This window comes from Ziziphus jujuba, chromosome 2 (assembly GCF_031755915.1).
Source record: "Ziziphus jujuba cultivar Dongzao chromosome 2, ASM3175591v1".
Taxonomy (NCBI): Eukaryota; Viridiplantae; Streptophyta; class Magnoliopsida; order Rosales; family Rhamnaceae; genus Ziziphus; species Ziziphus jujuba.
Genome location: NC_083380.1, coordinates 17549681 through 17577400, shown reverse-complemented (window position 1 = coordinate 17577400; position 27720 = coordinate 17549681). Strand labels below are relative to the sequence as shown.

Sequence of the window (27720 nt, the reverse complement as noted above, 5' to 3'; positions counted from 1 at the left end):
TTGGGGCAATAATTTCAAATTCAAATTTTTATGTTTACTATATCAAAATTATATATATATATATATATAATTTTACTGTATTGGAGTCTCACGTACTACCATCTAGTGAAACGTGGTAAATATACTGAATAGTTTTCTAGTGGATCAATGTTGGTGGGAGCTGGGGACTACCAGGAGAATAAATATTATATATATTTAATATGTATTTACACGAGCCCACAAAGTAATGGGGCCTGCCACTTTGTGAATAGCCCCACAAAAGAGACTAAAAGAACCAATTTTCCATACGAATTATTGTCCAAAATGTTGTCACCGTCTTATTTGGCCGTTTTTGAGACGCAGAAAGAGTAAAGTACCATATAATTAACAATTCAAAAATTCATGGTGGAAATATCCAGACAAAATCTCAAGACCATACCACAAGGCACAAGGATCAACAGGAAACCATGCATGATTCAGCAAATGTCCCAAACCCCCATGCTTCAACACCTAAAGCAGCTGACCAAATCCATGCTATTCTACAGATTTACTATGCTAAAAGAATTCCTCACCTCCTAAACTAATAATTAGAGGGGGAAAAAAAAAATAGTTGATCAAATCAGGCTCTTTTCAATAAATAAATAAATATTGGAACATAAATAGCGCTGCAAATTAAAAGATTTTGAAGTGCAAGCAACTTTACATTTCTTTTATGAAGGAACCAAACCAGTACAAAGACCATGTCCAGAGACTCACATGACCAAAGACCACCAAGACTCAAAAGCTTTTCATGTACTATTTAAGTTTTTAGTTCTTGTGTCCATCCATACATGTTAAACCTATGAATTTATATTTATTATCATTTGGGATATAAACGGCTCAACATAATACAAAAAGGGCATCTAGGATTTACCCATTGAAGGGATAAGGAAATGTAGGAGATCCAAGCAATTTTAGGGATTTTCTTCAAGTAGTCGTTCCGAGCATATGATGGAAAATAAGATTTACTGAGTTTTTAGGGCTATGGAGAAACGGCTGTGAACAAATGAGGAGTTTTGGGCAGACAAGCAGGTTTCATGGGGTTGACAAGGAATTAACCAAAACTCACCATTTCATTTTAAACAAAATAAGGAAATCCATCTTTTAACAGCCTCCATTTGTACCCGTTGTGCTGCGTTGTTAAAAAACGCGTGTCACACTTCTCTGACCACCATTGTTTGTGTATATATATATATATATATATATGCATGTAAGAGGTCTTGAACATATGAAACTTTCTATTAGAACAGTGGAATTGGCATCTAAAATATATATTCAACAAGTTTCAATTTACATCACAGAAATCTTTAGCTAAAAATGAAACTCAACAAAGATAACATAGGAGAGAAGAAAGAACAATAGATGATTACAAGTTGAGAGTGGTGTAGCTGATCAATAATCTTTTCTTTATAGCAAGGAGGGAAAGAATATCGTCCAAAAGGTAACTAATTAATTTCTAATTAAATAAGGAGAGAGAAAAAAAAAATCCCAAAAACAAAACTAAATATTTTTTTGCGAAAATCTATAATGTTAATGATAAAATTAAACATACGCAGAACAAGTTTCTGCATATTGCACGCTTTACTTACTATCGGCAAGAGAAACACCAATAACGAAGAGAAAGAGAGAGAGGGTTTTCAGGTGTACCTTCTGCTGTAAATTTTGAATGAAAAGAAGTCAATGAGCGAATTAGACCGAAAATTTTCTCCAGAAGAGAGAAAATGATCAAAAGTGGACAAAATTTTCATCTATGCATTAATAAAAAGTTACATATACTTTCCCAAGCTAGAGAGAGAGAGAGAGAGAGAGAGAGAGAGAGAGAGAAGTAGAAAAATTTGCAGATGAAAAAGCTCACATACACCAAACTATATTACCATATATACCCTAATCACTCCTGCAAAGAAGCATGACAATACATCTTTTTAATATGTAGAGCCTGCCTCTTACTTCTTTAAAAAACTCGCAAAACCCTTTACATGAAAACCTCCTCTTAGAACCTCCAACAGTACTACTTTCCATCTTCATATCTTCTAACTTCAAACTAGGTGACCTAGAATCTGCCTTCTCTTCCACTCTTCTGTATGGTTCAATTATGGACTCTTTTTGACTGTTAGTTTCCAGCTTGTGATAACGATTATTGGAATACATGGAAATTGAAAGAGGGATGAAGGTGTATTTATAAGGGAAGATTTGTGAGGTCCAGACAGCTTCAACTGGGCCCCAAAAGGAAATAAAGGTCTGAATCAAACACCCAAACAAAAAAAAAGACATATGTGAAAAATACGTAATGCCACCATATCTTCACCAGGCGTGCACTTTGGGCCGGACCCTATTTCCATTTTGGGGAAATGGTTCTCAATTATCAACTTGCCCTAATTTTACTTTTCCTTAGGGTGAGAAAATACTCCCGGTCTAAGTGGTGAAAGGGAACCTACCGGACTTAACCCAACTTGATTGGTACTATCTTCCTCCAAAGAGGGGAGGACAAATATTTATGTCCAACGAACAGGGCAAAACCCATTATATTAGAGAAGGGAAAAAGCACATTTATGTCCAACAAGGTAAAAATAAAGAAGAGTACAATTAATAGTCGCACAACTTGCCTCTCCTTTGTACGTTTGCCAACTAACTGATATGGGATTCAATGTAGTGGTGAAATTCACCAAACAACTGAGCTAATAACTTATATTAGATTGGAGTTGAATTCAAGAGAGAAAAGTTCAATAAGAGAAATAAATAGAAAAAATCCAAGAGAGAAAAGGGGAATATAAATATTATATATACATATATATATATATACGAGCAACGATGTCTTCAAACTATTTCCCAATTTTTCATGAAGACATAGTAATTTGGAAAATAAAAATGAAATCTGTATGGACTAATCATTTGGTTTTAAATGATAACTTTTTTTAATTTATTTATTATTTTTAACTAAAAACCTAATAAATAAAAAATGAAGTTAAGAGGCGGCTATTTAAATAAACATTAAAATATGTACATTCCATTTTTACTATTCACATCACCTTATCATTTAAGATAAATTTACATCAAAATGTTAGATTTATCAAAAAAAAATTCAAATTTATTCATTAAATGATATGACAAATGATATAATAATATTTAATTAATTTATTTTATTATATAACTATGTCAATCAATAATATTTTATTATGTATTATTTGATAAACATTTTGATAGTAACATTTCTAAATTTAAATTAGCAGATCATTATCCACTATCAAATCTGGTAAAATATATATAGTAATTCTCCTATCTAAAAAATTATCCACTATCAAATCTGGTAAAATATATATAGTGATTCTTCTGTCTAAAAAATTTTGGACAAAAAGGTTTTGGATTACAAATATAAATTAGAAGATCATTACCCACTGTCATGTAACAGCCCAGTCCATTAGAAGATCATTATCCACTATCATGTAACAGTCCAGTCCATCCGCATGAGATATTATCCGTTTTGGATCCAGCCTGTACGGTTTTAAAAAACCTCTCAAAGAAAGATATCCACATCCTCTTATAAAACATGTTTCGTTTCCCTTTCTAACTGATATGGGATCTCACAATCAATTCTAGTAAAATATATATAGTAATTCTCCTATCTAAAAATTTTTGGACAAAAAAGTCTTTGATTACAAATAATTAAGCGCCAATGACATTTAAAAAAAAAAAGAAAAAGAAAAACAATTGGATTACATATAATCCAGATAGCAGATAGCTCACAAACATTCGAAATTTCTGCAATAAGAGAAAAATTATACTATAAAAGAAATTGTTCTATATTTAATAAAAATATGTAAGGATATCATTTGCTCTTTTATTGATTTTTTTCTCTTTTCTCTGTAACCCAAATATCAAATCATAAAGGTTGGTTAGTAATCTAATCAACAGGAATAATAAATAATTAGTCATAAAAGTAACCAAAATATGGCAAAATGTCCTATAAAAACATCGGTAAACCACATCACGTGTCTTAGTTGACAATTTTGAACCCCTGACGTTTGGAAAAGTTATAAGCAGCATATTCAAAAGCCAATATGGATTCTATTGAACAAAATCAGACCAAAAAGATAAAAAGAAAAATCTCTAACAAAGGGCCCCACCTCACTGCACATGAACTAGATGAGTCACATGGGATTTCACGGTGCTAATATGAAATAATACAAATAATATACTTAGATCAATCAACAATAATAACAATTTATAATAGTAAACACATAGCTGTATGGTACGGACGTGGCCAAGAGTGCACGTGAAGATCACAAGACAGACATGGTCATGGTCCGTGGCACTCAAGACAACCATAGTTAAATCACATGGTTTTAAGCCACATATTCTTTTTCGTTAGAATATCACCTTTTTTTGGGTTTTGGTCTTCCTTTTCCACAAAGAGAGCCTTTTTTTTCTACCGCCTGTCCCTGTTCTATAAAGCTATGTGCATCTCGATCCAAGACGTTTTCTTCCTGACCATAATGAGCTAGCACTATAAGATTTATATCTTACACAGCAAAATCATGCTTACAATCCAACAAACATTGAGATGACCATTCGATGGGAAAATAGTAAAGGTAGACCATTAACTCTAAATGCATATATGCCTTAAACTACAAATTACGTGTGCACCTAGAATATGCTTTCTTTCTTGGTTAACTCTCTCTCTCTCTCTCTCTCTCTCTCTTCTATATTTTATTATCAGCTTCCTCTACTTAGCTTATCCCTCAAGAAACAAAATAAAAACAAAGAATTCTAAACGATGAGCATGCAACACGTTGTTTCATCTAAGCACCTAGTAGGGACCCCTACCTGATGTTGTGAATGGCAGCACCAGATCAAAGACTGGGGCCAACTTCTAAACATAGAATCGGACCCCTACCCACACCATCAGATTTGAGGAATTCTTTTTTTTATTTTTTTTTTTTTCCAGAAAGTACATTAATTTGGAGTGGGGAAAAAAAATAAATAAATAAATAATCTTTCTTCTTAAGTACCAATGCACAATTAAATGCTTGATAACCCCCCCTCCGGGCCGACCCCACTCTAAATGAATAAAAAATAATAATAATAAAATAAAAATGAAAAGATATAAACTGAAGATGTATGATAGGCATCCTAGACTTGTAAGTATCTAGACTAGCTTCTTCCCACACGTGAATAGAACATATGCCAACAGTAAAATGCTGCATCAACTGGAACAATCTTATTATCTTGAAAGCTCCAACTCTTTGAGTTTTATGAAGGTGAAATTGGAGCTGTACTAGTTAGTCGTGTCAATTTAAGTGGAGTGCAGAGTGACACCTTTATCTTTTTTGTACAGCGGTAGGTTCTTGATGTTTTGTGACCACACTTGGGGTACACTTGGGGTTGCTTTCTCACAATTTTTCCTGGAAATGATTGCTTGATGTATGAAGTTGTAGAGCTACTACACTGCAGGTTCATTGTAAGTCACAAAAAATAATAGAGAGTAATTTGTCATCATATGCTAACTAGTGAACTCAATTAAATTGGCATGTGTCCCATTATTAACTCTTATACGGCAACATAAAAGTCCTAATCTTTAAACCCTTAGCCCCCACATAGCCTTAATCTTATCCTGGATGTCGCTGGGACAGAGACACCATGAACCATCCCCCTTTCCCTCGAGGAACATTAATCAATAAACTAAGAAAAGAGAAATAGAGCAATTACCTTCCAATTTTAGTCGCTTAACCAATGTTAAAGCTTCCTATCCTCGTACATTGACATGAAGCACTCGTATTCTATCAAAAATACAATACAATATCGTGGAAAAATGCTGACATAACTTACAGCTGGTTCGGTTTAAATGAATTATGTGTCATTATCATTATCTTTTCTTGAGAATGGCTACATTTGTATAACTCATTAAAATGTCAACTGATATTACCACAGATCCATAAGCTAAATCAGAGTAATGAATATTCATTCCCCCTGCCTTATTTTTTTTTTCCCCTCTCTGAAAATACTTAAGAAAAGTTGTGCCCAAAACACTTCAAACCATATATGCTACAGACAGCCAGTGCTACTGAACTAACTCCACATGTCACTTAAGCAATGTTAAAGCTTCCTATCCTTGTACATTGACATGAAGCACCTGAATTCTATCAAAAATACAACAGATATCGTGGAGAAACGCTGAAATAACTTACAGCTGGTTCATTTTAATTGAATTATGTGTCATTATCATTATCTTTTCTTGAGGATGGCTACATTCGTATAACTCATTAAAATGTCAACCGATATTACCACAGATCCATAAGCTAGATCAGAGTAATGAATATTCATTCCCCCTGCCTTATTTTTATTTTTTACTTTTTTCCCCCCGTCTCTAAACAATACTTAAGAAAAGTTGTGCCCAAAAGACTTCAAACCATATATGCTACAGCCACAGCCAGTGCTACTGAACTAACTCCTCATCTACCACTTATATGCATAAATGCTAGAAACGTCGCCCCACAACCAGGCAGCAGTGCCTATGTTAGTTGCCGCTACCAATGCTCAGATGCATGTTACTTTTGCCTGTTTATAATCAAATAACCAAGGCTGATAATTAATAAAAGAACTTATGCAACATCTATAATTATAACTTGTTAAGCAACAAATGTAAAAAAAAAAAATCCTTTGTTAAGTATAACCAAAATAAGAGCAAGCCTGTAGTGATGACAAATGTAAGGATATATGGATCACGTAATTCTTTTGAATCATATAAATAGTTGACATGAAGAATATAATATGAATGACTGAGTATCATAAAAGTTAATACAACCAAGAAAGTATAATAATGGTTCAGTTTACAATTTTAATAATAGAAATATTATATAAAGTAGAAGACTCAATTTCTAGTTGTAGCCCAAATGCAGAGACATGATTACAAAAGTTGAAACAGGACATAATTAAAAGTTGACAACAAGAATGGCTTACCTCAGATCATCATCAATTATGATGGATGAAAGCAATCTAGTTTTCAAACCAGCAATATCCTTCAGCAGTTTCTGGTTTTCTTGACATCCATTACGCACCTCGAATTGTAATGCTGCATTTTACAATAACGTAAAATATTACAAATTACAACTAAATGAAGATTAAAAGGAACAACAACAATATTCATAGCATAAAATAAGAGTCCAAACATAATTATCACATAATTGAAATATTTTCCCAAACAAATTATTACAGTAAACATCATTCACTACTGAAGTTGACATTAACAGTTAAACAAAGATATTTAGTACAAAGCATAGACAAGAACTACTGTAATAGACCTGCTTACACAACTAAACTGTTGGATTATGAGGAGTTGAGAAAACGAAACTACCTGAAGCTAAAATAAAGCATGTGAACCCATGAATAACTGACATCTTATGCTTCATGTGATTAAAAAATCAAACGCTAACTCAGGTTTTAAAAATTTATCAGACTTAAATGCTAGGATATAACAAATTTTATGATAAATTTTGAACGGTTCTAGCTTGAGACTTCACACCTTTATTCACCCTTGACATTTGGAAAAGTTGCGAGCAGCATATCCAAAAACCAATATGGATTCTATTGAACAAAATAAGACCAAAAAGGTAAGGTAATTCTAACCCATTAAAACTTCTCTTCACTGAAGTCTGAAACAAGTCGATTCATCTTTTAATTCATCCTACCCCCACCTTGTTCCCCTCCTAGCAGAAACATATATAGTTATTGACATATAATATAAGACCGTGATTGATCTTCTCTTCTTGTATTTCAAATACCCCTTACTAGGTTGTCTGTAATTCCAAATCTAGCATTCCACATCACCAGCTTTGAGAAAATCACTCACCATTACAGTCATTTAAAAAACATCAAACTCAGAACTGTATCATCGGCATTACAGAATGTTGAAAGTGTTATTGTTTTGCATATTAAAACTTATCCATAACAATTCTTTGTCATGTGAAATATTTCATTAAGTTCCCTCTTGGAGGAGACTTCAAAATGGATTCCTATAATGCTTCAAATGATGTGTATCCCGGAAATCGTTCAGAACTCTCTTTGAGTCCTGGTTCTAACCTTAGACAAAGTTCCATTTACATTATGTTGCTACTTTAGGAATGTATCAAAAGTCCCTGCAGCTATGCATCTGTAACCGTACTAGGTCTTAGTGAATGAGAGAGAGAGAGAGAGATATGTTTGGTGTTTAGCATGACTGGGGTAAGAACTCATCAGTAAATGGGGGATGAAATGTTGAAACTTAGTTGAGGGAACATAAGGAAAGAACAGACAGAACCTCTTAAAGCATGAAAGTTGAGATGATAAAAGAAATTGAACTAATGTGAAAAATTATTTCCATCAATATTAGAAGTTAAGTCTAAACTTGATTATCATGCAGACAAGAAAATGCACCTTCAGATGAGGATGAAGAAATCAATCTAAAAGATTAACACAATAGAAAATAATTAAAGCATCAATATTTGGTGTTAAAAATAGTGGAAAATCCATGCACACAAAAACAGATGGAAGATCGTTCATTAACATTTTCTGGCAGATAAAAACCCAAACTTCAGCGGTTAGTGAAACTTCACAAACCAGCTCCCAAATTCTTCCAATGAAAGCAATCCTTTTCTCTATGAATGGAATTTAAAGCTTGAAGCTGCTTCTATCCTCACTTAAAATCTAGAGTGACATGCAGAGAAAATGCTGGAAGAATTCGCACTTTCAAGTATCATCTCATCCTTCACTTGTTCTACACTAAGTACTCCAAATCAGTTAACACAAAATGCAAAACTTTTTCACATAATCACAACATGAATCAGCTAACAAAGCTATTAATATAATATTAATATTCTTGTGAAACAGTCAAATTTGTTTTACTCATATGTAACAAAAGCAGCATATATAAGCACTTGAAAGTAAAAATAAATAAATAAATAAGACATTATTTTACCAGAGTTGCAAGTATGCAGATCTTCCAGAATTTCTTCCACAAAAGCCAGCATTGAATTCTTTAATGTGTTGTTCTTCTTCTCCAATAGGAGAATTTCGTCCTCAAGAAACTCTTTCTCTGATAACAAAGCTCGTAGTTCATCATCGTTACCTTTGTCAATCTCTTTCTCGAATTCTAGACAAAGTGTGATAAACTCTTCTCTATAAAGAAACAATTCATTTAGACATAACCATCCAATTCATATATCAATCAAAGCAATATTGCAAACCACTCAAATTGCCATTTTCTACAAGAACCATCACACCTTAGAAGAAATATTAAATCTAAGAAATTAAATGAAATGCACAAATCTCCAAGGCAGACACATACGAAAACTTTGCATAGAAATTATAAATCTGTAAAAGTTGAAGATCACATCATTATACAAAATCATTCAATTTTGCTTCTTATAACCAAATCCAAAAATGAATTACAAAAATTAAAAAAAGCATGTTTTGGTTAATACCGCTTTTCATTGATCCTCGTTAAAGTCTCATCTCGCTTCCTTCTTAGATTACACAATTCCTCCTCCAATACTTTCACTGATTTCCTTGAGCCATCTATACAGCAGTATATATATATATATATATAATGGTCAAATTAGGAGAATAAGAATTTTTTCCATACAGATGTGCAATTTGCAAATACATAAACACGTAAGCGAAGGCCATGAATCGGAGTTTTTAAAACAACGAAATTACCGGTGACGGAGAGCAAGCCGATGATCTCGAACTGAGAGATGTAAAGTGTCTTGGTGAGCTCCGATTCTCTGACGGCCAGAGCTTTTTCGAATTCCGAGCATTTCACTATCTCCGACTCGATCTCCCTCGTTATCTGGATATTCGCCTCCATTTCCTCGTTCACCTTTTTTTTTTTTTTTTGGGATTCCGATCAAATTATTTAAAAATTCTTTGCGTAAAAATTCTTCAAATCATAAAGAAAAAGAAAAGAAAAAGAAAAGAAAAGAAAAGAAAATCGCCAAGAAAATCGTACCTGGTCAAGCATTTCCTTCAGGGAAGAGATCTGGCAGAGTATCGCTCCAGACCCCTCCATTCTCGCTCTTCTCTCTCTTCCGATTTTCTGAGAACTTCCAACGATTCTGGTTTGAAATTTCGCGCCTTTATTCACCTCCTTGCCTTGCCCTTTTTCTTTTTTTTTTTTTTTTATTTCTTTTCATTATTTTTCTTTTTACCTTTCTCCTTATTTTCTTTATTTGTTTCCGGATTTTTTTATTATTATTATTTTTTTTTTTTACATTCACTTTTCTACTCTTGCAGCTTTACATTTTCCTTATTTTTTTTTTAAATGTAAATATCAGTTTGCCTCTTTCTATTTTGAAATTTTTTTACAAATGCTTGGAAAAATTCCCACTTTAACCATTTATGTTTCATTTTAGTCTCGTTACATTTTATTTTTATTTTACTTGCCTCTTTTAGTAGGCAAACTATTAATCTACTCAAATAGTTTTATTTAAACGATACTTTTAATCTTTTTAATTATTTAAATATACAAATAATCCAATTATTATTGTATTTTTATATGTTTTATATTTTTTTCCAAATAATAATTATAATTTTTTTTATATATAATAAAGGTTGTGAGAAATAATTGATTGTGATAACTAAAAAAAATTGTGATTATCCTTCTAAATGGCATTTCTTTATATTTGAAGTAAAACAAGCGGTTAAAAAATTGTCTTAAAAAGAATACGAGTTGACCGTAGTTTGACTAGAATAATGAACTAAATTTGAAGGGGGTCTTTGATGAAATTTTCAAAATAGAAAGCATTTGTGAAAAATATTTCAAAATACAGAGGGACAAAGCGATATTTATTTACCGATAAAATTACAAATGTCTCCTCTAATTTTCATCTATATTTCAATTGGAAGCGTGGTTTTTTTTTTTTTTTTTGGGTGGGGGGGGGGGGCAACCTTTCTAAAATTTTAGGTAGAATTTGATAAATATTAAATTATTAATATGGAATTCGATTGCTCATATAAATAGTGTATATGAACATCATAAGTATCAAAATTGATAGAAATAAAAGATAATAACGATTATCATAAATAAAAAATCGATTCAGGAAATGTTATATTTAGACATAATACTTATATTATAAAAAATCAATTTAAATTTTAATAGGTCACTTTCATCAAATTCCAAAAAATAAAATTAAAAATATACAATATGACATTATAAAATAAATTAGCAGCAAAAGTGCTTAAAAAAATTAGGAAGCAAGTTGAAAAATGAATAAAAATGAGATATTTTGTATTTCTGTTTCCCTTTATATAAAAAATAATAATAATAATAATAATAAAAGTAACGGAGAGACAATACTACCGAAAGTGACACTTCAGGACAAAGAAAAAATCGAAAATTGATCAGAAAGTTAAAAATTTTCTTTTCGTGTAAGTGATTTGAAATTGTAATAAAAAATGTGAAAAAAGGAAAATAATTGATTTCTACATTGGCCAGTGACCCTTGTAGGAGCATTTTTTTTTGTTTCCATTTATGATTATTTTATTATTATTATTTTTTAAAATTATTGGGTCAAACCTCATCTGTCATTGAAGAAATAAAAGGTTATACAGGGTGCAGACAAATTTCTTCTTTTGGACTGCCTTAGCTAACCATTCAGCAGCACCATTAGTTTGGTTACCTTTCTGGAAACACTGCCACAAAATTATCCAATCACTCTTAAAAGCACTTGCTTTAAAAGCCATAAGTAGCTTTTTGGTAGCCATCCCAAACATGGCTTCAGTATGAATTAAAACAGCAGACAGGTGCCAATGTAAAGTAAAATCAGGGGGTGCTATTCCATCTATGAGCTCTTTGGAATCTCCTTCAAATATGACACAGTGCCATCCTTCATTAAATGCCCAACAGCCCAAGCACAAGCAGAAAACATCCCCATGCACTCAGCTTAAGGCTAGAATCACAGTGGCTTACCATGTATCCACATTGAATAATAGAGCCTTGAGATTTGAATACTGCTGCTTCACTTGCATTAGACACATATATAATCCAAAACATAAATTGAGTTTTAAAGTTGCACCTGTAAGAGGGTTCCTAGAAGTTGAACGGTGCATTGTTGATTGAGGAATAGATCCATTATGATACCTTGCAGCCTTATTTTGACACAGGATTACCATGTATCCACATTGAATGACAAAGCCTTGAGAATTGAGTACTACAATCCCTACTGCTGCTGCTCTTGCATTAGACACATATATGATTCAAATCATAATTTGAGTTTTAAAGTTGCACCTGTGGGATGGTTCCAAGAAGGCGAATGGTGCATTTTTTATATGAGTAACAGATCCATTATGCAGACTCATTTTGATCCACAGTGGAAAATCCATCCATGGCACCCAAGCACTTTGGACAGTAAACGTTGGATGTGGGGCTCTCCCTTCATGAACCATCCCATTCCTTCCTTTCCAAATCCCCCAACAAAGATATGCTACAAGAGCAACAAAATCATTACCATCATCCTGCAGATTGGATCATTAACAGAGATGTTATCCAATCACCAATTGAACTGACTACCAAACCACACTGCAAGAGTCCATGTGCATTTGCTAGTCATATTAAAGAGTTGACCACAAAAAAAGGGTTACCTCAGGTCATCATCAATAACGATGACTGAAAGCAATGTAGTTTCCAAACCATCAATATCCTTCAGCAATTTCGGGTTTTCTTGATATCCATTCTGTACCATGATGACTTAGAGCAACAATAACAATGTTCAGAGCATAAAAGCAAAACTCCATCTGTAATTATTACTTAGTTGAAATATTCTGCCAAACAAATTATTATAGTATATACTGTATACTCTTGAAATTGATATTAATAGTAAACTAGAGATATTTAGTATTTAGTACAAAGCATACTAGGCAAAAACTATAATATTAGATCTGCTTACATAACCCTACTGTTGCATTATAAAGAGCTCAGAAAATGAAAAAACCTAAAGCTAAAATAAAGCATGTGTATCCATGAATAATGGACATCTTATGCTTCATGAACTTAAACATGTAAAATGCTAACTCGGGTTCTAAATTTTTAAGACTGGGAATTGAGAAAATGAAACAACCTGAAGCTAGAATAAAGCATATGTACGGTTGCACCAATGAAAGGTGGATATCTTAAGGTTCACGTCGGTAAAATGTCAAATGCTAATTCGTGGTTTTAAAATTTTGAGACTTAATGCTAGGATATAAAGGATTTGTCAACAAATTTTAAACTATCAGCATGTAGCATATAGGCAAGTAAGAACCTTCGACATTTATCATTCGAAGTGTATGGCTTAATTGTACTTAATTCGAAACTATTAAAGCTTCTCTTCACTAAAACAACTAGTCTATCCATGTTCTAACCCCATCTCGCTGTCCTCACAAAATACAGACAGATAGATATTAACATACAATATCGCACCATGATTGATCTTCTCCCCTTCAAGTACCCTTTTACTGACAACGAAAATTACCAGCGTTGAATTCCAAGCAGATCATGTAGAACTGAGACATGTAAAGTGTCTTGGTGAGCTCCAACTCTCTGGTGGCCAGAGCTTTTTCGGCTTCCAAGCATTTCGTTATCTCCCTGATTATCTGAATATCTGAATATTCGCTTCCATTTCCCCATTCACCTGATTTCGAGCTTTTTTCTTCTTTTCTTTTTTTTTTTTTTTTTTTAATGTTATATCATATATATAGAATTCGGGCTAAAAATCCTTTGAATGAAAAAATAAATGAACATTGAAGGAAGAGGAAAATCGTATAAATACTCTTGTAAGTTCATTCATCTTTTTCTTTCTTCTTCAATTCGTACGCACTCTCAGCAAAACAAGTAAAAGAAAAAATTAACAATTCAAATCTACATAGACTCTTTAAGTTCATTCATCTTCTCTTTCTTCTTCAATTCGCTTTCATACTTTTTCAATCTCTCATTCATCTTCTCCTGTATTTACGAAACCCAAATTTCCATAAATCAAACACCCAGTATATCCAAAAATAATTCATAATTCAGATGAAAAAAATAATGATAAAAAAATACAACAAGCAGCTTTAATCTAATTTTCAATTTTACTTCTTTTTTTTTTTTTTTTTCTTTTCTAGTTTCCCCAGTTTCTTAGCAACCAAACAGGAATGTTTGAAAATAGGGTGTAAAACACTGACCTTGTAGCTTATCTCGACCTGGTGCATGATGTAGAAGCCGAAAACACCACCGAGAATGGTACCGGCCATGATTCGGATTAATCCCCATCTCGAAGCGCCACCAACCATTTTACCTCACTTTCTCTCGGTTTCCTACTTTGATTTTCTCGGGAAATCTTGTACGGCGATAGACGGTAGCAGACCGTTCCATCGACCTGTCAAAAGCTCAAAGAATTTTAAAGAAATAAATAATAAAAAAAAATATCAGTCAGTCAGTCAGTCTGATAGGCCCAGTGGGTATGTATCAAGTGTGGGCTTCACCTAATCAGGTTTCGCTCTAAATCAAGGCCCATGAAAGTTTTCAACAAGGCAACTATAGAAAGTCAAGTAATTATCATGAGAAATAAAAAAATAAAAAATAAAAAAAGAGATGAGTGTGAATATAATCACTAATTTATATTGGCAAATAAATTATTATTACTATTTTCACCATGCCAACAGCAGAGGATGAAAAAATAAATTAAAATCAAGGAAAAACGAAAAGTAGAACGTCAACTACATAATAATATCTAATCCATGAAAATTAAACGTTGAATAAATATCCATTTGTTATTGTTTATGTTTTTGTTACTCGTAATTTAAGAAACACATAAAAAGTGGTTATGGAAGCCAAATAAAGATACGACTTTTAGATTGAAGAGTAGTTCATGATTAATGTCCTACTATAAGCTCCAAAATTTTAACTCAAAAATTAGCAAGTGCTGTAAAAAATAATAATAATAATAATGATAATAATCACTAATAATCATTAAAAAAATAAAATAAAAAAAGGGAATTAGAGACTAAAGTTTTAGTGGCCAAATTTTTAGTCACTAAAAGAGTCCATGAGTGATCAAATTTTGATTGCTAGATATGTAGTTGATATAGGAAAAACATTGGTCAACCACTTTTAGTGATCAAATAATTGGTCACTGATGACCAGCTTTTATGACCAACAAATATTTGGTTACTAAAGGCAAAGGCAGGACTCTGTTCAAGCTTTTTTTCTTTTTTGACGGGAAGAAGATCTTTCACTAACCAAAATATATTGGTCACCGATTGTTGTCATTAATGACCAATGGTTTTGTCAGTTATAATGTAAAATAATATAAATATTTGACTTATGGCAACTAATGATTGTTGATCATCAAAACTGCATATCAGTGATCAATTGGATGGTTGCTAATTTTAAATAATAGAAAAATTGAAAAAGAAAATATATGGGTAAAAACTTTTAACGACTGTTTAAATTTGGTTACTGTAAAACTATATCAGTGACAAACATTAGTGGTTGAACCTTCCAAATACTAAAATAGTAAATAGGTTAAAAAAAATTAAAAGGTAGAAAAATTAGAAAAAAAAAATATAAATAGATATTATAATATTAAATAACTTCTAATTTTTAACTTGTTGTATTTAAAATTATAATTGTAATTAAATATAAAGCATAATCAAATAAGGTATTGTAATAGTAAATATTTATAAATAAATAGTTTTGGTTCTATTAAATTATTATAACTGTAGAAAAGTTATAGCTAAAACAAAGTAGATGAGTGAAAATTTTTTTAAAAAAAAAAAAAAGATAATTGAAAAGCTAATGGGAGAGAGAGAAATTGAGGAGCACAATTAATTTTTTATGAGTAAAATAATAAATAGTTAAACAAAAACTTAAAAGTTAAAAAAAGTTAATCTATGTGGGTTTGCTATTAATTTTTGTTTCTTTTTTTGTTAGAATTACAATAGTATTATATAAACTAAAGCAATGAAAGAGCTTAACTTTAATTTTAAACTAAAATCTTAAGAGAAATCCATCGAGATGACAACATAAAAAATTGTATATACAAAAAATCCTAATTTATTGATAATATATTCTATTTTAAAACAAACAAAAAAAATATATTGGAGTAAATAATTAGAATGGTTCCATTGGCTAAAAAGTAAAACTAAAATTCTATTTAAAAAATATACATATAAAACTAAAAACTAAAATTTTATAAGTAGAATATGATTTAGCATACTTATTATTTTATTATAGTTATTATTACAAACATATTCAAACTAATATATATATATACATATATATCTATGATATTTGGTTTTGCTATGGATAGGATCAAGTTCATTTTATATAGTAAAAAGCTAACGTCAAATATCATTTCGGAATGGCCAATTTTGTATCAAAGTGAACATGTTCACTATTTAGGCTTGTATGATAGAGTATTCACTCTGGCACAAAATAGGCCCTTTCAAAATAATGTTTAATATTAAATTCTTATTTAAAAAAATTAATCTTGTCTATGGCAAAACTATATATATTAGTGTGTATATGTGTTTTATTGTAACATCGCAACATGAGAAAATGCCCCGAGTTAGAAATTTTGACCGAGTTTGATCAAGGTAGATAGAGATTGACTAAGTAGGTCCTATGGTTGAGGTCTTTACTGTAAGAAGAATTTTGCATTGACCAAGATACTATGGAAAAATACTCGTCGAAACAAGTTTGTAAACTAGTAGTATGCTAAAATTGGAGCTAAGAATAGAAAATTATGGTTAAAATGAGGTGCGATCAGAATTGACCGGCGAGTTCAGAGATGACTTTTTATTTATATGGATTTTGATATTGAAGAATAGAAAATTATGGTAAAAGCAAGATGCGATCAGAATTAACCGTCGAGTTCAGAGATGACTTTTTATTTATATGGATTTTGATATTGATTCATGTATTATGTGATAGTGCTCAGGCTTAATTTTGATCTACAGTTGAAAAATTATGGGTCTGTGAAGTTGGAACTAACATTTTCAGGTAGTTATTATAAACATATGAAGGAATTTTGAAAAAATGCCCAAGAGGTGCCACATGTCACTGATCCATGGGTGTCACATGGACTCTTCCTCTTCTTCTTGTTCCCTTTCCCTTTCTCTCTCCTCAAGCCCGAAAACACTTTCTCTCTGCTCTCTCTCTCTCTCTTCCTCTCTCTCTCTCTTTCTTCTCAGGTTGGTCAGAATTGATGAACCTCTGGCCACCCATAAGGGACACGCACCGACCATCAGCATAGCCCAATCACCAGTGAGCTCGACTGTCAAATTTCACAGCCGATCGGCCAGCTATGTGCCCAGATCGGGCAGTGGAAGCAGGTGACAACCGTTTCGGTTTCTCTAGCGAATCTGTTGTGCTCCGATGTGCACAGGCTTCACGGCCCCCACTATCCGATAGCCCATCACGTCAATTTTTCCAAGGTGTGCTTCAATCACCGAGGAGGCTGTCAACGTGCCAAAAAACGGCCATGGAAGCTAGCAGTGGACACACCATCCGACCACTGGATTCCGACCATCTGGGGTTGCATTCGTGGTCATCCCCCCCTTAATTCGAGTCTCCTGAAGATGATGGTGGCCTTCGTTCATTTTAATTCAAGCTCATTTGTGGTACTTGAAGAGGACATATTTTACAGTATTTTCCAATGAAAATCCTGATCATCGCCAACGAGTTATGCTAAGTTAATATAAGTATTGGTAATCTATGTCTCTCAAGCTTCCATTTGATATATAATATGTCAACTATTGGTGGGTATTTAAAATTTTTCTATTTTGGGCTAATATTTATAAATGTTGTGAAATTTGAATAAATTATAAATATATGTGTATGTATATATATATATATGTGTGTGTGTGTGTGTGTGTGTGTTCACCAATGTGTGGTTTTGACATGTTTTAGAATTTGAAATGTTAAGGTGGTTTAAATTATTGAGGATTTTTAATTTATAAATGAGGAAGGTGGTTTATGGAGCTTAAGAGAAGGATTCTCTTTGTCCTTTATGTTATCATATTTAATTGTTTCCTTCCCTTGTGGAATTGATAGTTGGCAACTCCTTGGAAGGATGATGTTAAGTTCCTTTGTACTTTTATGGGGATGTTTGCTGTTAGTGGTTTGGATGATGGTGCTGAATTAATAAAAGTTTAAGTTGGGTTATATATGGCGAAATGACAATAGGAAGGAATTGTTGGGGCTCTATATGTATATATACATATTTTTTGGTTGTTGTCTAATTATGTTTTAGTAAGCTTGTAGAGTGGTATAAAGACTTCAAGTGTGGAAGTAATGTTTGCTGCTGGTTCTGATATAACTTTATTTAGTGAATTTTGTTTTCATTTTTTGTTCCAAAATATACTCAATTAAAAGTTCACTAAGGAAAATAGCATGAAATTGAATATATATATATATATATATATATATATATATATATGTATATGTGTGTTTTGATGTATATGTGCGTGTATGTTTGAAAATACATATATTTTTGTGTGTGTGTGTATATATATATATAAATATGTATATATGTGTATGTGAGGATGTATATATATATATATGGTGGGTGCATGAATATATACATATACATATATTTGTTTGCTGGTTCTGATGTAACTTTATTTAGTGAATTTTTTTTTCTTTTTTGTTCCAAAATATACTCAATGAAAAGTTCACTAAGGAAAATAGTGTGAAATTGAATATATATATATATATATATATATATATATGTATATGTGTGTGTATGTTCGAAAATACATATATTTTTTTGTGTGTATATATATATATATATGTATATATGTGTATGTGAGGATGTATATATATATTTATATATTGTGGGTGTATGAATATATACATATACATATATTTGTTTAAATATATGTTTGTTGAAAGCCTTTGTATGTACATATTAAATATATATATATGGCGACACTTATACTTGTTGAAATATGCTTGTTAAAGGTTTGTATGTGTATATATATATACATATTTAAATGTATGAATGTATGTATGTGAATATATGTATGGATATATATATATATATATCAATTTGGGTATATATATGTATATGTTTGTGTGTATATATATATATATGAATATGTACATACTTGCTAAAAGGTTATACATATGTGTATGTGTGTGTGAATGTATATTTTGTGTTATTCAACATTTTGAAAAGTAATATGTATGTTTTAAAAAATTAAGAAAATTGTTACTTAATTTTTAATTTTATTATACTATTTTATATGATTTAAATATATTTGTTAGGTAATATTTATTATATGGGTTTAGAGATATTATTTATGTGATTATTTATTGTTGGATTTATTGGATGGTTTAAAAAAAGTATGGAGTTTAATAGATTTAGTAAAAGTATATAAATTCGATTGTATTTCATCAAATTTCGGTATTTAAAATATTGTAAAATTTTATAGATTTTAGATGCATTATACAATATTGATGTTCTGTACTGTATTGTTGATTAACGTGTAAGTAATGTATGGTTGTCTTGTGGGAGTCATGGACTTGAGGGCTAGTAAGTATATTTACACAGTGAGCATCAACCACCCTGACAGGACCCGCCCCGGGAACCCTCTCTGGATCTCCCAGGTGATCCCGCCTAGGGAAGTCTCACTGGACAATCTCTAGAAAATACCCAATGGAACCTCACCTTACAACGTAGATAATCAACACCAGCATTAACATTAATACCTAAAATATAAAAATATATATATAAATAAGTCCACAACCTGCCTATTGTACTACAGGCTATAACAACACACATGAGTACTATGGTTTTTACTGAGTTCCATATTTAAAATCAGAGCATTCTAAGAGTGTCAACAAGGTCTATGAGTACAAATAAGAAATAAATAAGTCCAGAAGATAACAATAGGTAAAGAAAGGATAAATACGGCTGCTGTAGTGGAAGGAAACAAGTGGTACGCTGTGCGCGAGGTAGACTGCTATTAGCCGCTTAGGTCTAGGGGAACGAATTTAAAACAATAAAATGTGAGATAAAGAATCTCAGTGAGTGGCATAGTATAATAAAAAAATAATGATATTTTTTTCCGAAAAATTTTTCTCTCAAGACCTCTCATTCCACTCGTTGAAAAGGTCCTCGTTTAAAAATCATTTCACAAAAACCCAAACTTCTACCCTAATTTATATCATGAAAACCGATGCTCAAAAGTATGAAGGAACGATCATTGTAATATTATGAAATGTCTCAAATCATGATATAAACATTTGGGCATAAAATATAATGAATACAGTTCCACCAAATAAATATGAAAAAGTAGAAATCACCACAATATTTGTAAATCAACAATATATATAAACATATACAATGTACCATACGATATACCAATATACAAACCGTGGGATACACCCATCTCACGACCCTCAATATATGAACGGTGTCGTGAAAATAATAAATAACTGTCGGGACGTACCCAACCTCACGATCCATGGCAATAATAAACCGTTGGATGATACCAACCTCACAGCACTGTGGTAATAATAATAAACCGTCGGATAAATCCGACCTCACAGTCCGTGGTAATAATAGATAACCGTTGGATGAAACCAACCTCACGGCATCGTGGTAAACCCAGCACGCGGTAATATAATATAATATAATACTGATCCAAGGTATTGGCATTACATGGTACATCAATTTAAAATAACCAATACAGTATACATGAAACAATCTTGTAAGATTGTATATATACTTTTCCAAACAATACTGTATCATAAATCATAATTTAACATTTAAACTTCTACCGCTTAATTAAATCCTTCAAAATCTCAAAATATCATTTTATATGAAAACCAGAAATACCACAGTGAAATATATTCACCATAAACTAATTTTAAGCACATAAAATTATAAAATATTTGATCGTGCTTAAAATTATATGATTTTCAATCTGATTTCTCAAACCAAATAGTTTCCAAAATGATTTAAAATCTCAATTTAATTACCAAGATATTTAAATACTACAAGTCCATTTATGGACCCATTAAAATTGAAAATCACTTAAAATATTCTCAAAAATCATATAAAATGATAACGCACATATGTGAAGCAAATATTTATATACGCATAAAACAACGTTCCAATCAAATGATATATACGTAAAATATTTAAACCACATATATACTATACTATATACCCAAATCATTTAAAAATAATATAACCACTCATAGTACTGTAGATGCCCACGTCTATTCCTCTACAGGATCACCTTCAGGCTCAACTCGAGTGCCTATAATATAACAAAATATTCCTCAGGCTCCAAACAACTAAACCAGAGATACTTGTGTAACCCAAATGTAACACCCCGTCCCAAACTACATCGGATTTCTTGCACGTTGACCGAGGTTGACCGTTGACCGAGTGGGTCAAAAGTTGACTTTTTGTTCCGGTTGAAATTTCTAGTTGACCGTGATGCCGTGGTGAAGTACATGATGCCCCGAGTTCGTAGACTAGTAGCACGTCGAAAACGGAGCTACGGTTTGAAAGTTATGGGCAAAACAAGTCGAGGTACAAACTATCCAAAAGGTGCCAGGAGTTGACTTTTTATCGTTGTAGAATTTTGTTTTGACTTTCATATAGTTGTAAAGCACTCGTCGATACGAGTTCATAGACTAGCGGCACGCTTAAATTGGATATCGGGTTAAAAAGTTATGGACTTATGAAATTTTCTGAATACCGTATTATTTTATTATATCTGGCTTAAGTGCACAGTGACGCCACATGTCGACATCTGAGTGGTCCATGTGGGTGAACAGTGTCACCCACGGTGGCTTTTATTTGGCAAAACGACGAGGGAGGAGAGAGAGAGAGAGAGGAGAGAGAGAGAGAGAGAGAGAGAGAGAGAGACCAACCGGCCGCTGGAGTTGTCAACTTTTCCGACCGAATCTTGCTACATGCACCGGCCAGGTAGGAGCACCTCTCCATTCCAGGCCAACCCCCAAAATTTCACGACCAATCGACCAGCGACGCGCTAGGATCGGGGCGTTTTCCGGCGACGGGGATTTTTCCCCTCCACCACCGGCCACCGCCGTTTGACCCATTTTTGGCCATTTTCAGGCCACACGCGCTAGCCACCCCTCACCACCTCCTCATTTCCGGCCATCACATCAAATTTCACGGCCACTGGACCTCCGACGCGTCGGGATCGGAGTATTTTCCGGCGAGGGGCCGAAAATCTTCAAACCCAAATCTCTTCGCCGTCTGGCCTCCGTTTGCCTCACCGCCGGTCCCATTGGAACCCTCTCCCTTCGATCTACAAAACCCTTGCCGGCGACGGTTGCCGGTGACTGCGACGGCTCGCCGGAGAAATCACTATTCCAGTGAGTACCCAGTTGTACCGCCTGTCCCTCCCCACTGATTCCGACCCCTTGAATCCAAATCCGGGGTCCTTTTCCTCCAATTCACGATGGTTTGAGAGAATCGAAGAGTTGAATCCTAAAAGCTTTCCGGCGAGATTCTGACCACCTCGAGTCCGATCTCCAGGAAGTAAGACCGGATTTGTAATCCTCGTCGCTCAAGCTTTGATTCGGTGCACGTGGGGGTAGTGAAGTTGATCCTGCGGAGGATCTTGATTGACATACGTGTTTAAGGTGAATGACCCACCTTAAAAACTATTTTTGGGTGATGAATTATATTTATTTGGTGATATTTGAATATTTGGAAAATATATGTATGTGGTTGGAATTTTATAAAATTGGGTATTTATTTTATAATGTCAAATTTTGGATGTTTGGTTATATGCATACATATATATATTTTGATGCCATGATTGAATATTGGAGAAATTTAAAGAATTTACGATTTAAATTCCGGATTATTATTATTATTATTTTTACCGAAAATTTTCATGTACAATCAAGGGTTTATGAAGGGAAAATATATTTAATTATTTTTGTGAGCCTTATATATTATTTTGGAGGAAAAAATTTATTTAAAGGATTTGAAGAAAAATATTGGTATGATGGTACTGTATGTTTTAAAAAGGTAATTATGCATTTATAATGCGAGGTGGTTGATTTCATGGTTTTGAGTAAACCATATTTCTTTTCTATATTAATGATTTATGGTGAGAAATGCAAGGAATGTGGGATTGGAGATTTTTATAACTCCCACAGCAAATTTCAGAAATTTTTGGTAATAATAAAAATGGGCTATTGGTATTTATTTTATTTTAATTATTTTAGACGCACTTATGCAGTACCGGTGTTCTGTACTATACATGAGATTGTGATTAGCGCGCAGGTTTTAGTCTCCGGTGAGTTACCTATGGACCTGAGGGCAGGCCGGTTTAGTATAATGCACATAACCGCCCTCCTCCTAGGCCGGGATGACAGTCTCCCGTGAGTTACCTACGGACTTGAGGGCAGGCCGGTTTAGTATAGCACACATAACCGCCCTTCTCCTATGCCGGGATGACAGGTTTTAGTAGCGGTGCTGTCGGAACGCCGAAGCGACCGTATGCCGGTTCTCTCTTTAATCCCCGTCTAAGGGTGCTCGGGACGCTGACTACCGTAGGGCATCACTGGTATATAGTGTGGTGCGTCAGGCTATTTTTGATTTGAATTTTTAAGCTTATTATTTGGAAATACTATTCAATTAAAATGGTTAATTTATTTAAGTTTTACCGTTTATTTCAAACAAATAATTTTGTGGTATTTTTCTATATGAATTATTAATTGTTATTCAAAATTTACTTTATTCCGGATTATTTTTCTGAGTGCATTGGGTTCCAAAAATTGTTGCACTTTATTAGTAATTATTGATTAAACATTTCCTTACAAATTGTGGTGCTTTATATTATTATTGCATGATTTTGTATTTTAAATGTTGATATTCCATCTAGTTATTATTTAATCAATTATTTATTGGCTACCTTGATTTTGGGGAAATATAATTTCTGGGTTTTTGTGAAATGTTTTAAAAAGGAGAACTGTTCCAACCGAGTGAACCGTGAGGGTTTTGAGAGAAATTATTATTTTCAATTAATTATTATTTATTTGTTCATTTATTGTTAATTATTCAAATATGCTACAATTTTCGTTACTATTATAATTGTACAATAGATAGGGTCACTCACTGAGATGATTAGCATTTCACGTTTCTAAATTTCGTTCCCTTAGGTTCGGGCTGGTAGGCGACATCAAAATCAACTCGACGTTTGTTGCTGTTGAGTTTCAAGAATTATGCTTCCTTGTGTTCTATTGTATTATTGTTTCCTATTTTATGTTGTACAACTTTCACACTCATCTGTAACTTTGATGCTCTGCACATTTACTGGACCTATTGTATTAATACTGCATGAATTTCCTGTTTATTTTATCAGAGTGTTGAAAGTTGTGGATTAAATTGTAGTAATGTGGGAGGAATAAGGGGATGTTCCTAGAAGTATATTTTCAGTGCAGGAAAATTGTGGTAAGTCCAACCCTTAGGGGAGGTTCTGCCGGGTTTTCCATTGGAGGGTCCGGTAGGGTTTCCCTGGAATCAGGGCTTGTCTAGGGTTCCGGTGAGGAATTTTGGATGGGTCCTGACACAAATGTCTCCAAATAATTTATAGTACTATAGAATTACATAAATTGGACACCGGACAGTTCAATTATACCGCGTGTCCTTAGGACCCGGTACCTAAAATTGGGGATTTTCACCCAGAGCCTAATCTTACGAAATTGAACCCCCAATTAGGTCCTAATATTATCCAATTTCACTAATCTAACTTCAATTCTAACCAATTTATCCAAAATCGTCCAAACACAGTCCCAATTCTTCGAAAATTAACCAAATAACCCCAAAAATAGGAAAATTATCAAACGACCTCCAAAATTCACAAATTATATGTCAACGGAAAGCCTAAGAGACAAGAAGTTCACCAGTGGTCTTACCTTGGTCCGGTGACTCCTCCGGTGATCGGAAAATTGACGTAAAGGTTTGGCCGAACTTCAACTTGAGAGATCTCTCAAATGGTGGGGATTTTGGGCAATCTAACCACGGAAATGGACTCAGAGGGGTCGAAAATGGTGGGATAAAGGTATGGGTCGAGCTGGGTTGGCCGGAAAACACAAGAAAAGAGGAGGGAGAAAATTTCCGGCCGTCGGGCTTCTCTGGCCCGATCTTGGCGTGTCCGGCAACCAGTGGCCGTGAAATTTTGCGGCTGAGCTCGCCTCCATCACCCGCTCCTCTCTGGCCGGCGCATGTAGCAAGGTGGTGGCCACCGATGGGTCAAACGGTGTAAACCTAGTTGGAGGTAAAAACGATCGGTTGGAGCCCGTAGGTATGGGGTGTTTTTTTTTTTTTTCTCAGGTTTTTGGAGAGGAAATGAGTAATTTTAGACTTTTTCTTCCTATTTGGCACAATTACCAAGGCGTATATAGAGCCTAAATCACTAACAGACAAAAATTTGGGGACTGGTTTGGACACTGATATAAAACCTATGTTTAAAACTTCTCAGAACCATAACTTTTTATCCGTAATTCGGAATTTGGCGTGCCGCCAGTCTATGAACTCGTAACGACAAGATCTATACAATGGTACCTCAGTCAAACAAAAAATATTAACTGTTGAAAAAGTCAACTCGGACCCACATATTGTTTATTTGGTTAAACTTTGTCAAACTTAGTCAAACTTATTTAATTATGTGCATTTTTTGGTACGGGGTGTTACAACCCCCTCCCTTGGTCGCAAGATAGTTGTTTATTATGGTTATGGATCTGCATGCAAGTTATATTCATGATCATCATTATGAGCTGTATTAAGAAAAGGTAGCCACAGTCGTCTTCCCCCTTGGCTGTAGGATGACTGTTATTATGGATTAGAGTGTGCATATATATATGGTCATCCTGTTAAAGCTATATGTTCGAGGTATGGCAAATATAATGCATAGTAAGCATCAGCCACCCTCTCGGTTGAAGGACGATTATTTTAACTATGGCAAGTTCTAAACAATTGGCATCGTGGGATGTCAAAATAATCAATTGTAGGTTTCTCTCTTTAACCTCCCTGTCAGGTAATGCTCGAGACGCTGGGCATTGTCTGGCACTACAATATATCACATGGTGCCTCAAATATATTTTTCATATATATATATAGATATATTATGTTATGTTTGTACGTATCACACCGTACGAAGGCAATTATCCTATCAATTCATGAATAGCTTAGCTTTGTGACCTTGCTGCCTACAAGTCTAGGGGGTTAGATGGCTAATATAGGGAACCATCCCTAATCATGTTGGTAGTAATATACTCGCGACAGCTGATATCATGGAATTGCGTATTAGGTATTTATATGGTATCGTATATACCTCCGCTACAAGTGTGCATATTTTATAGTATATTTAAATTTTAAAATTTTATTTTACTTTGTTTTAGTTTATCTTATTTGTTCATGATTTTGATTTTTATTATTACCCTTGTTTGTTATTATTGTTATTATTATTAAAATTTCTAAATGTTATGAGATTATTATTATTTGACGTTAATGACTTATTATTATTGTTATTATTATTATTACAACTATTTATCATTGTTATTGTTATTGATATCATTCTTGTTGTTATTATTATTATTATAATTATTAATCTTATCATTTTTATCATTATTATTATTTATCATTGATATTGTTGTTAATTATTATCATAATTGTTATCATTATTATTATTATTTATTTATTATTAGTATTATTGTTTGTAGTTATTAATTATCATTATTTTCTTATAATTATTATTATCACTATTACTAATTACTATTGTATTTATTATTATTATTTGTTAAGATTATTTTTGTTATTATTATTGTTATTATTATTAATTATTATTATTATTATTATTATTATTATTATTATTATATAATAGCCCTCGGGCAAGTATGATAGCCTTTGTGCAAGTGTGGAAGTCTTCGAGCAAGTATGTTAGCATTTGGGCAAGTGTGCAAGCCTTCAGGCAAATTGTACTATTATTGTTATTAATATTACTATTATTATTATTGTTAATTACATTTCTATCTACATTATGCATTGGTGCGTTCATAAGCGGTATTGAAATGTAGGATTATATTAAGTGGATGGTGTGGATGGACATAAATATTGAAAGATATTGTTTGTTTATTAAATTATTTCTTGTATATATATTCTTATACTTTGTTATTGAAATGCTGCTTTTATGAAATCTTTTGTAGTAAGGCGGAAAGGATAAAGTAATGCTATTTAGGATGTGTTTTTGTGTAGAGAATTTATGGGGTATGCTTAACTCTGAGGGGAGATGCTTCAGGATTTTTCGTAGGACGGTCCGGTAGGATTTTTTCTGGGATCAGGGCTTATCTGAGCTTCCAGTATAGGATCCTGAATGGGTCCTAACATTTATAATATATTTTTTTACAATATATATTTATAAAAATTAGTATAGCTTTATAAAAGCAGACTTATATCAGAACTTCATTTATCCACGACGATTGTTTATTGAAATTTAAAAATATATAGTTCACTGAATCTCTACGGGTTCTTTTTTGTTTTTTTGAGGATTTTATTTTAATATGTTAGTAAATCTATATTAATCTATTTATTATCTTTAAAAATTAAATTTTAAACAATCTAAGTCTAAAAAAAAAAAATATATATATATATATATAACTTGACTATAAAATTATCAATAATGCTAGAGATACTAAAATGTTTACCAAATGACTTG

At 32.8% G+C, this 27720-nt stretch overlaps 2 protein-coding genes across 11 annotated transcripts; both read right to left on the bottom strand.

Moving 5' to 3' along the window:
* Nucleotides 1-3904: 3904 nt before the first annotated feature.
* Nucleotides 3905-10170, bottom strand: LOC107418570 (uncharacterized). Of its 4 annotated transcripts, none has more exons than XR_009635579.1 (7): nt 9998-10169; nt 9706-9868; nt 9471-9564; nt 8966-9165; nt 6973-7084; nt 5332-5460; nt 3905-4499 (listed from the first exon to the last, which is right to left on the bottom strand). XR_009635579.1 is itself a non-coding variant. In XM_060814172.1 (7 exons), the coding sequence occupies exons 1-7, from the start codon at nt 10055-10057 to the stop codon at nt 4468-4470; spliced, it is 747 nt and encodes a 248-aa protein (XP_060670155.1). In that variant the 5' UTR covers nt 10058-10170; the 3' UTR covers nt 3905-4467. The 4 variants fall into 4 exon arrangements, 3 of the variants coding, with proteins under 3 accessions (XP_060670155.1, XP_048328907.2, XP_060670156.1); XM_060814172.1 differs by having other exon boundaries at nt 5332-5417; nt 9998-10170; XM_048472950.2 differs by lacking the exon at nt 5332-5460.
* A 1001-nt stretch (nt 10171-11171) lies between these two features.
* On the bottom strand, nt 11172-14398 carry LOC107418568 (uncharacterized). Of its 7 annotated transcripts, none has more exons than XR_007241187.2 (4): nt 14185-14342; nt 13497-13966; nt 12628-12780; nt 11172-12501 (listed from the first exon to the last, which is right to left on the bottom strand). XR_007241187.2 is itself a non-coding variant. In XM_016027271.4 (2 exons), the coding sequence occupies exons 1-2, from the start codon at nt 14290-14292 to the stop codon at nt 13883-13885; spliced, it is 192 nt and encodes a 63-aa protein (XP_015882757.1). In that variant the 5' UTR covers nt 14293-14398; the 3' UTR covers nt 13782-13882. The 7 variants fall into 7 exon arrangements, 1 of the variants encoding a protein (XP_015882757.1); XR_007241188.2 differs by having other exon boundaries at nt 12628-12733; XR_009635793.1 differs by having other exon boundaries at nt 11172-12470; nt 12628-12733.
* Nucleotides 14399-27720: the final 13322 nt, after the last annotated feature.

What these genes read in the sequence shown, in the direction of transcription:
- LOC107418568 (XM_016027271.4), bottom strand. Translation starts at nt 14,292, where the DNA reads ATGGTTGGTGGCGCTTCGAGATGGGGATTAATCCGAATCATGGCCGGT. An exon ending in AGGTCGAGATAAGCTACAAG is followed by an intron (nt 13,967 to 14,184) that starts GTCAGTGTTTTA and finishes TCGTAAATACAG; the next exon opens with GAGAAGATGAATGAGAGATT.
- LOC107418570 (XM_060814172.1), bottom strand. Translation starts at nt 10,057, where the DNA reads ATGGAGGGGTCTGGAGCGATACTCTGCCAGATCTCTTCCCTGAAGGAA. An exon ending in TGAAGGAAATGCTTGACCAG is followed by an intron (nt 9,869 to 9,997) that starts GTACGATTTTCT and finishes AAAAAAAAAAAG; the next exon opens with GTGAACGAGGAAATGGAGGC. An exon ending in CGGCTTGCTCTCCGTCACCG is followed by an intron (nt 9,565 to 9,705) that starts GTAATTTCGTTG and finishes ACTGCTGTATAG; the next exon opens with ATGGCTCAAGGAAATCAGTG.